Raw genomic sequence first — 10606 nt, 5'->3', positions numbered from 1 at the left:
GGGGGGGGGGGGGGGGGGGGGCGGGGAGACAAATCTGAAGCTCTTCTTGTTAGAAAAGATACGGAAAAATTTATATTGTTCCAAATGTGGAAAATTAACATAATTAATTGCAGATAAATCGGACTCGAGTCGAGATTCGCCAACGACCAAGCGTTCCCCTGACGCCAATGAACAATCGAAAAGGCTTACCCAACGCATGCGAGATCTGTACGACTTCAAAACAGAAAACGAGTGGCCGAAAAGAGCGATAAATGCTCGACGTGGGAACACGTGGATAAGTAAAAGCAGTAGTGAAGAGGAAAGGACTAATCTATCGGCTCGTAGAAATAGCCAAGATTTGGAGTTCAATGACAGAATGAACATGATCAAGGTAAGCATAAACTATAGAACACATTCCAGTTCTATACATTCTTATTGCATTCTTATTGAAAATGTCACAGTTGAAGGATACGAAGGTACAGTCTGACCACCAAGAACCCAAACGACCAAGGACTCCAAAGAAAGATGGGCCACATCCAAGTACTTCCTCCGACATTTACAACAGCGAGTACGAGGAACGTTTAAGAAAGTTCAACGAGAGACTCCGATACAGCGAAGATCTAGGTTTGGCGAAGCCAAAGATCAAGGAAAGACGAACCTACTCCGATGACTACGACGAAAAAGCTCGTCGTGCATCCACCCGATCAAATACAGGAAGCTCGGTGCGCTCGACGCGGACAGATTCGATTCGACTGACGCGTGCTGAAGGTTCGATTCGATCGGTGAGATCGACACGCTCGGAAGATTCACCAAGAAGTCGATTTCAAGCCGAGAAGAAGAGGCCTTCGGACGCTAGTACCAAATCCAGGGGAAGTTACGCTGAAGTAGCTCCTGTAACTCCTACGAGAAAAGAGTCTCGCCCGAGCGACGCGAGTTACGTTAGCGTGGCCAACTATTCGGCTAAAAGAGCAAGCGTGGATTGCAAGAGCAGCAGACAAATGGTGGAACTTCCGCCACGAAGAGCTTTCAGTCAAACGGAAGAGAGACCAGCGACGCCTGTTCCGCCGATAGAATGGAACGACGATCGTTACGCGGCTGCTCGTCTCAAACAGACCTCCGAACGCCAGAACAGGGACAGTACGAGATATAAAGTGTACCTGACGTAAGATGGGTGGAGAAATGGTTATTTTTGACTAACACGATGAATAAGTAGAATCTTCGTCGATGTATCGAGGACGTTTTTGAAAAATTCGATTCCTCAGTGAATTCTCTTCGACAGAACTGATTATTTGTGGGAAGTTATAGATATAAAAAATGTTGTGAGAGAGTTAATCGAAGGTAGACGAGATATAAAAAGATACGTGAGTTTGATAAATTTACGTTCAATAATTTATTTCGTCAGCCCGTGGTCGTTAGTAAGACAGTTGTTCTAATCAAATGTTACACACGTACTCGTTGAAAGTTCACCAGCACCTGAAATTCTCCCTTTTGCCACAATTCGGTGTCAAATTTTTGAATATGTGTGCCGTATGCCGGAAATGGTGTTTTATATATGGAAGATTCTTGTAAGAGTATAATTTATGACGATATCGTCGAACGGTATGCAACCATTCAATCATGATTTTGAAAGGAATCGATATCCTTTATGAAGTTTCAAATGAAATTGATTTCCAATAATTATTGTACGACGTTGAAAAACATTGCATTACTTCATGTATGATCGCGACAGAATGTAAAACGTAAAAGAAAAGTGTACCTAATGCCGTACAAGTAATATGTAATACGATTTAACTAATAAAATATTCTTTAAAAAAAAAGATGACATCTCAATCATCTTGATTTTACACGAAGAAACATCACTATCCTTCGTATCTTAAACTCACGGTACTATCAAAACAACTTATTCTAGACTAGATTGCACTTAAAAAGCAAACTTACAATTTTGTAACTTATGATCCTATCCCGAATAACAAACTCGTAAATCAAACCATAAACGAACAAATAAATTAAGTCTAATTTATCGAAATCGAAGTTATCTCTTAAAATTACGGGCTTTCAAACATATCGATAGATTACTCCTGCAAGAACAGTTTCAATTGATGAAAGAAAGCTATTTTCAAAAGTTCATACGATCGTCCATCTTATTTTCGCTCGATATTTCGAAAATCGCTACGAAATCCTGCACTGGAGTCTTTAACGAACATCTTTACCCTCTTCCTTGTGGGTATCCCGTGCACCGAGGACATCAAAGATTTACAATCTCTACTTTGTCCGGATAACTGTTCGTCTTCCTCTTTCTCGATTTTTGGCCTCTTCTGGCCGGAATTTACCGCACTTCCGCTAATAGTGGACGCGCTACTCGTTACAGAAACACTCGGCGAACAATTTGTTAGAATACTCGAGCTAGTTACGACCTGAGCGTTTATTTGAGGCGACTTTGGAAAGGTGGAAGATCGCGAACCAGACAAAGATCGCGTCAAACTTCCATTGGTCAACGCGGTTGGCGGAAGAGGATTTTGTGCAACAACCGTTGACGGTGTCATGCTTCTTTTGCACGCAGCATTTGTTATACTGTGACCAGAAGGCGCGATCATTAACAAATTGTTTCCGTTCTTATCACACACTACGTGAGATATCGGATGCTGTAGTTGTTTTTGGCTACTGAAGCTCGTTCTATACGCGTGGTTCTCGCTTGTATGCTTCTCCTGCTTCAAGTATGATGTCGAGGATTTTACGAGATAGCCCGTTGAATTGTGAGTGGCAAGATTGGGCTCGCATTTAATTCGAACCTCGTGTTGCGTCACTTCGTTTCGTTCTTGCGCCTTTTGCCATTCTAGAACGTTGCTTAGCAGTCGTATGTACCTAGAAAATATGGAGTTTTAGATCATGGAGTAAATATTATTGTTATTACTATAATAGTAAATATTGTTACTATTTATGTAGCACATAGAACGTAAAATCTCAGATTGAAGCACATAGGTCTATAATAGCGAGCAATTTTCGAGATCTCTCACTTCGAACACAAAAAATAACACAATTTATGCTTGTGCTTGCACTATCTTTAACAATTAATTTGTTAGGCTGTTAAGTCGCTATAAAAAAAAAATAAGTTTCATTGTTCATATATGATATTGTAACATAGTATATCATTGTGCATTCATAGTGCAACAATCAGCGATATAAATTACTTATTGTTAAAATTTACCGAATCGCCATTCGCAAGATCTCATTCTTGGATAGTTTCTTATCCGGTGGATGAGTAGGTACCAATTTTCGAAGCTCGGCAAAGGCTCCACTAACATTCTGTTGTCTCCAACGTTCACGGCTGTTCGTGAATAACTTTCGAACTCCCAAAGTCCCTACACGCGAAGTTGGTGAACCGAGGTGACCACTGCCGGAAGACGAAATGCCGTCTAGCTATGAAATTATTAGGAATTTTAAGGATCATCGGAACACAATTTTTAAATCGTATACATTTATAAATAGATTATGAGTATTTATATAAATTCATATTTTTATTAGAATTTCAATAAATAAATGGAATCTACACAGAGATTTCTGTCACTCGTTAAATATAATAGCAAGTATTATACTTTGAATATTTTATATGTTTTTGCATATTACATGCATTCTGTTAATTTTTGCGTCTACAAATTTCCCATAAATGCATAAACAATCCGCAGTCTATTTATAAGAATTCTACTGTCACGCGTTTATATCGACGATTAACCTATTAAAGATCAAACAGTATATAAATTACCATAATTTTATAAACGCTCCAATTTCTTTAAATTTCATAAAGTTACGTAGAATACCTGGGTAGAGAAGATAGCGAGGAAAAAAATATTAAATAAATTCTTGGAACGCCACAACGTTGAAAAGCAGTCTTTGATACAGTAAACTGATTGAAAGAGAAACTACGTTATCACAACGTTGGCCCATAGTTTAATGAGTTAAACTATCGAGCGATTTGTCAGCGTAATTCGCAATTAAGATCAATTAGAATTTCTGCTCACGGAATTGTTGCGATCTCGCCTTTTCTTGCCTTGGTCCTCTTCCTCATCGGTGTCATGGGAATAAAATTCATCCGAGAGCGTCGCTTCCTCCTCCGTGTCTCTCGACGTGCCAGAAGAATCGCCGACTTCCTCCGCGAGTTCTCCTTCGCCGGACAATATTGACTCCGCTGGAGAACCGTTCTCCGTGTCCACCGTTCCTCCAGCGCAGCCATTGTACGTCAGCATCGACTGCAATTTATTAATTAGACGTCTCGACTTCACTCGAATCATTCGTTGCAAGTTTTAACGCTACACCTTCCAACGATCATACGGTGGCTTCTATTAAACGTTCAGGTGGATTGCTTTGACCTCTTAATGTTTTTTCGAGACTTTTCTACACGCCTGACTAGAACAAACGATAGATGACAAAAGTCGCGGGAAATCTGGATAAATTATCGCGCACGAAATTAGACTACATAGGCGCCAACAGGATACTCCTATCGCGATCTCCCTCCGCGCTTTCGTCCCTGACATTCAATAGATCTACGTCCGTGCATGGATGAGTTATTCTGTTGCACGAATCAAAGAGTTTATTTATTCCGCGAGGAAGAAATAATTGTTTAGTCATTTTTTATGGGCAGCTTCCATAGGTTTTCGAACACGAAGATACACTTATATGCAAAAGTATCGGAAAATATCCATAGAATTTAGGAACTGTCGAGTACACAGAACTTCGTTTATGTTATCTCGTCGAGGACAGATAGTTTGTATAACCGATAGGAGCCCAATAAATAGAAGTTCACGTTCAACCGACATGTGTTCGTTTGATCAGACACTAACTAAAATTTTGTTGCAATAAATGGAGCTCGTGTAAGCAAAGATCTACTAGATTGATGTTCAATCAAAAAAGAATACATATATGTTGACTATTGAGTAGTTTGTACGATGTCTTGCGTGATTGTAACACTTACACGTAAACTTTTTAACTCGATAACACTACACTCTCTTGATAAAAGTTGAAAATTATTAACACGAGATATTAATAATTTTTACGCCACAGTAGACCTTACCATGTCTAAAGTTTAAAATCTAACTTCATTTACTTTCATGTAGACACGGCTAGTTTTGTAAAACGTTGATAGAACTTTCTCTTTATAAAACGGATTACGACGAGTCGTGGACACTTTGTCGGCAAATTTTCCAAGGTTACTGTCGTAGCTGATGTTAAACCGACTGACGAGTCCAGACGGGCAGAATTAACTAATAGAAAGTGCAGTACAACCCCCGAGAAAATGAATTTTAGGAAGGCGGAGCGCAGGCCTCATGGGTGGAGCTCCTCTCTGGACCGTCCCATACTGTTCCATGCGTATCCAGTATCCCTCCAAACACCCTTAGGTCGTTGTTAGATCCCTAGGTATCAGACGAATACGATGAAAATAAAAAATATCGATTACTCCTGGTCCAGTATGAAAAATATTACAGTAACAAGTATTCTCAATATTTCTCTAAATATTTCTCTAAATACAGTCATAATATAAATACAATTCAATGCGATAAAGGATTTATAACTTAATTTTAAATAGCGCAAGATATAATCATTTCTTTGTTTATGTATTATTATAAGTATTACTTATTATATCTTTTATTTTACTTACGTAAAATTGTGTAGTTGCAATTTTTGAAATTATATAAATTATGGGTTACGAATATTTAAATATTTTACGCGTAATATTTAAGAGCCTTCTGTATTCTCGTACATATTATCCAATTATTTTGATATCCAAATAGTCCGCTACCCGAACCGTTACTGGCAACTCTCTTTTATTGTAGATATGTAATGTTTTCGTACGAAGTGTGTATTTTTTCCTCTGTACGAGCAGATGAATCCTGATAATAACAATTTGGTATGAAACTAATAGCACACAGTTAAACAATAGTGAGTGAGTAAAAAAGATATTGATATTTAATTCTTGATATCAAAACCAAATATTATATGAAACAATTAAAAGCTGGAAAACATAGCAAAATTAGTTGAAACGCATATGAGTGAGTTACAATTTTTAACTTACTTACATTGAAAATTCTGTATAATTTAATAGCCAAAAGTATAAGATCCTTAAATATTCTAAAAAAAATTTGTTTTTACCTCTACTTGAATAAATGAAGTTTACTATCGGAAAATTTCATTTTTCGGACACTTATACCTTCCTTCCTAACAATATCTTTACTTTGCAAAGTTTCTACCTCCCAAGTTCCCAAACAATTAGATTCTTATTAGCCGAGCCCCGCAAAGTCAACGGGGGACAGGGAGGTGTAAAAAAAAAAGGGAGCGTTGTTTAATACACATTAGGGGTTGAGAAGCCCTAGCAGTTGTCAAGTGGCCACCAGTCACGAACTGTTTTATTGTGACACCTTCGGAGGGTGCTACAGATTTTCCAGCGGGACGAATCCGGAGGGTGTCATCGTGCGATCCCGATTAAATGATTAAATCTGCAATCGTGATCATTCGAGCGCTATTACCGTCCTATCTGCGTGGGAGCTAACTATAATTTCGCTTAGACTCACTGTCAATATGATCATAGAAAACAGTTGTTTGCAACGAAACAGCTATATAATAAATTATTGAATAGAGATAGTCATTGTTAAATGGTGGATGAACATGCGAATTCTGATGCATTTAAAGGAAATTTAAAGATGCAAAAATGCGTAGTAGGCATATAAAAAGTACAATATTCGTTATAATAAAGTAAATATACGAAGTGCATGAATATCCGCAGTATAGCCATTACGTTATTGTGTCAAGAATGTCGGATAATTGTATAATTTGATAGAATTGATTCATTAGACGAATGTTTATTAAATGAACTGAAGCACGAAGTGACGAAAGAATAATATATCATTATTTTACGTATCCTAATGCTATTGAAAAAGAACGATAGTATTTTTAAGCTTTACAGCGTGTTTGAGTGATTCGAGGAGAAAATGAAGTTCAGTATGCGTTTGATAACGTTGGCGATTAGATAAGGCACGAGTCGATGTTATTTATCGTTTAATTGTATGAGAAGCATGAGACATCTTCGAAACAGATGTTAATGGGATGAAACAGGAAGAAGGTGGAGAGAGATTTAGTCACAAGTCTCTATACACATGACGCACCGATAACGAAAGAACGATTTCATACAAAACTCTTCTTTCTTCATTGTTGTTGAATTAGACGACAGAACAAAGAACTCATTGCAGCTTGCTTCTGCAATTTTTGAATTTTCATATACGCAAAATGTAAAAAGGAGAGGAAATGAAATGTTAGTCATGATTTAAACATATCTGAACTTTGCTAAATACGAAAACAATGTTATGAGAGTGATTTAAAAGCGTATATCTTTTAACGCCACTATTAGAATCCCGCTTTTTAACTGTATCGACACCTTAATCTGAAAATAAAAGGCGTATAAGCGACACGTGCGTCACCCTTGAATGCAGTCGCGTGCCTTATTCGTAAAGTTCGAGGGGTAAATTTTTTTTCATTCTTCGTTAATCCATTATTGCGGCCGCGTATGGTCTGTGATACTGGTCCAACAGAGAAGTGTGGAGAAATATGAATAAATAACGTCGATACGTATCTTTATACACGATGAATTCGTTTCTAGGAAAGTTTGTTGCGCATAACATTTTGTATAGGAACCCGTATACAACGAAGATGAAAAATGAGAAAATATAAATTATATTCGAGTTTCGCGTAATTTATGGCTATATAAGGCTCATACGTCTATCGATAAATTCCCATCAAACTTATAAAAGCACCCTAAAAAAAGCAGCAACTATGGTACAGTTAGAAAATGTCGTATGGGGTGAGTTTTGTAGCGGTTTCCCACAGGTTTAGCGACAATACAGCTCAATTTGTGCGTGCCAACGAATACGAATTAGGTATTAGAATTATTTCCCGTGAAATATACTCTCTGTGGCCATGGAACATCGATAAAATCACAACCACGTATACATGCATCAAAAATTTTCTAAAAGAAAATCATAAACTAATATTTTCCAGTTGGACCTATGAACCTTTTCGATGTTACGAAATGTGTTCTTAAAAATTACTATGTAACTTATTAGTTTCGTAAAGATTATTAATCCTTTAACAATGGTTAACAAATTAATATCACCGTGCGACTGTCTTTCCTTCCATTATAGAAGGATGCAAAATGTAAGAATACACAGATTTGTAAATATGAAAATGCTATTGACGATCATGTTCCGAATTAGATACGAATTATTAACAGAGACCGATATCTGAAATCGGTGAACTAGCATGGAAAAGCTATCCAGGAATGGTATATGGTCGAGTATGTAGAAGAATTATCATTGGCAGGCTGTGCCAATAGAAAAGAGGCGTGTCGCCGGGTTTGCGCAGTGTCCCATGAAACGTCAACGCGTTCAAATAGGATACCCATACCAAACTGAGCCGCAGGAGCACAACGTCAGGGGTGGAAAGAGGACACGAAGGGCACGGGGATGAAATCAATTTTCGTTATCGCCGTCAACCAGTCGCCCCATATTAATTCCATTATTAGTGTTTGTTTTCCACGTGTGTATTCTACCAGACGATAATTGTACATTCGTTCTGAAATTATCCAAATTCTTGTACGATACAAGAACGCGAAAAATTAGTCATTCATCGCACTTTCCTACTAAAACAGGGATACGGAGTAAATAAATTTTCAATTTGATTAACTGCACATTTATATATAGCGCTTTCTACGCATAGCAATTTATAGCATAGCGATATTACTACATTTTAAAAAAGTGATTTGGTTTTGATTGTAATTTTGAGGTAGTTTTTATTGACTTGTTCGAGTTATTGGAAGTGCATTCTTATTGAAGCAGCTCTTTCATTTCACTTTATAAAACACGCATGATCCGAATGAATTAACAGATTTATAATAAAATAATTAGAATATAAAAGCAATGGAAAGCGTTCAAGTTATACTTGATATCAGGAAATGTCCGAATATTTACTTATAGTTGGTAGTATACATAACAATTAACACATCATAATTAATACATGTCGTATACCGTAACTCCTTTTAATCCATTAAATGACAACGTAAATTTATTGAAGTATACTACAAACAGTAGCAAAGTGTCATCAAATGCGATTTAGATAATTCTATCGTCCAGTCGATTTTTCATTATAACATACGGGTATATAACAAGAAACTACTTATATAGCTTTTCATAATTTGCTTAAACTTTCTGTAATTATATCTTCTAAAAATACGAAAGCCTGTTTTTTCGTTGAAGTCTCGAGTCTCTGTTGTTACAAGAAAAGACAGATAAGATATCCTTTGGTAATATTCCGAGATGAGTATCGAGCAAGGACGTCCGCAATACAAGAACGACGTGTGGTGGGCGAATTCTCTTCAAAAAGTCATTGAAGCCACGGAGGCTGCGCGAAGCACGAGTGTTCGGTGCTGATAAGGGATGCTCCGCCCTCGAAACCCCTAGAATCGTCCTCTCGCTACCCCTCAGCCATGGAATGGCAGGGTCAAGTTGTCGGGAGTCTCTTGCATCGACATGAAGTATTAATCTGACGGATTAGGAGGAGAGATAGGACGGAGATTAATTTTTAAGATGTTGAAAGACGTAAAGGATTACCCTGGGACGTTTAATTAGGACTGGTTCGGTCACGCTACCGTCTTTTATACGAAGAAAGCAAGTTTGTTACCAAGCTTTTTACTACTTTTAATTGAGCGTGTTTTTTTAAGCGAAAATGAATAAAAGAGTTATAGCGATCGATACTATTACTTTTACTGGATTTATACTGTTATATATACTGGATACTATTACTGGATTTTTTTATTGAAAATATAAATAATCTGTACAATCTGGTCGAAATTAATATCATTAAAAGTAGGAAGGTGGTAATAACGTTGGTTGATAAACGGATATTCGTCCGATGCAATGGAATAACGGTAATAAGTTAAAACGTATTACATTATAATATATAAAGTCAGTGAAGCAGTGACAAACAGTTTAGGATGATTTATCCACGGTAATACCCAATTTATATGATTAACTTTACTCGACGCTCGAAGCTTGTGTATCATGATAACGTAATATACAATGATAATTGTTCAGAAAAAAGTTCCAATACTTAAGAAAACAAGTTATTTGAAAATGAACGATATCAATCGGAATTACGTTGCCAATTGAAGATAAAATATAATACAACAAAGTGGTTTTGTCAACTGATAAAAAAAAAGAAAAATAGAATATCTCACTATTCGTTGACGTAATAAATATACGATTCTAATCTATACGTATATCACATAATATATATAATCTATATAATATATATAAAAAATATAGTCCGCATTAGAAATATATACATACAGTTTCTTCGGAAAGTAAATTAAAGATTTTACATTTAAACTTTTAGCAGGAGCGTAAACTTACTTCCCGGGGCGACTGTATGTACATATATGTGTATGTGTGATTGTAGAATTATAACCATCTAAAAACGTCAAAGGATGTTAAAAAGCATCTATGTTAATTGCAATTAATAATTCGTTAACCACCTTCGTATCACTATCATTCGTATCACATGTATCTTTAACGTAAACGCATAGCTTTAA

The 10606-nt window shown here is 36.7% G+C and overlaps 2 protein-coding genes across 3 annotated transcripts in view; one reads left to right on the top strand and one right to left on the bottom strand.

The window, feature by feature from the left end:
- LOC105682120 overlaps nt 1-1796 on the top strand; it is a 3916-nt gene extending 2120 nt beyond the window's left edge. Inside the window, exons 4-5 of the mRNA XM_012394389.3 lie at nt 114-370; nt 441-1796. Of these exons, the coding sequence (XP_012249812.2) occupies nt 114-370; nt 441-1145 (962 nt within the window). The 3' untranslated portion in view covers nt 1146-1796. The remainder of the gene's footprint in view (nt 1-113; nt 371-440) is intronic.
- On the bottom strand, nt 1346-5211 carry LOC100749898. 2 transcript variants are annotated; one of them, XM_024372610.2, is made up of 4 exons: nt 5045-5211; nt 3996-4223; nt 3185-3396; nt 1346-2841 (listed from the first exon to the last, which is right to left on the bottom strand). In XM_024372610.2, exons 1-4 carry the CDS (start codon nt 5045-5047, stop codon nt 2121-2123), a joined length of 1164 nt encoding a protein of 387 aa, XP_024228378.1. In that variant the 5' UTR covers nt 5048-5211; the 3' UTR covers nt 1346-2120. The 2 variants fall into 2 exon arrangements, with proteins under 2 accessions (XP_024228378.1, XP_003485885.2); XM_003485837.4 differs by lacking the exon at nt 5045-5211 and having other exon boundaries at nt 3996-4479.
- Between the last annotated feature and the right edge of the window lie 5395 nt (nt 5212-10606).

Source organism: Bombus impatiens, unplaced genomic scaffold (assembly GCF_000188095.3).
Source record: "Bombus impatiens unplaced genomic scaffold, BIMP_2.2 scf_0083, whole genome shotgun sequence".
Classification (NCBI taxonomy): domain Eukaryota; kingdom Metazoa; phylum Arthropoda; class Insecta; order Hymenoptera; family Apidae; genus Bombus; species Bombus impatiens.
The sequence above is the reverse complement of the archived record's forward strand: the minus strand, read 5'-3'. Positions and strand labels throughout refer to the sequence as shown.

Bases quoted from the DNA above. Each gene is read 5' to 3' on its own strand.
- LOC100749898 (XM_003485837.4), bottom strand. From the start codon at position 4,265: ATGATTCGAGTGAAGTCGAGACGTCTAATTAATAAATTGCAGTCGATG. The intron at 3,397-3,995 runs GTGAGCAGAAAT...ATAATTTCATAG, and splicing joins GGCGAGATCGCAACAATTCC to CTAGACGGCATTTCGTCTTC. The intron at 2,842-3,184 runs GTAAATTTTAAC...CATATTTTCTAG, and splicing joins ATCTTGCGAATGGCGATTCG to GTACATACGACTGCTAAGCA.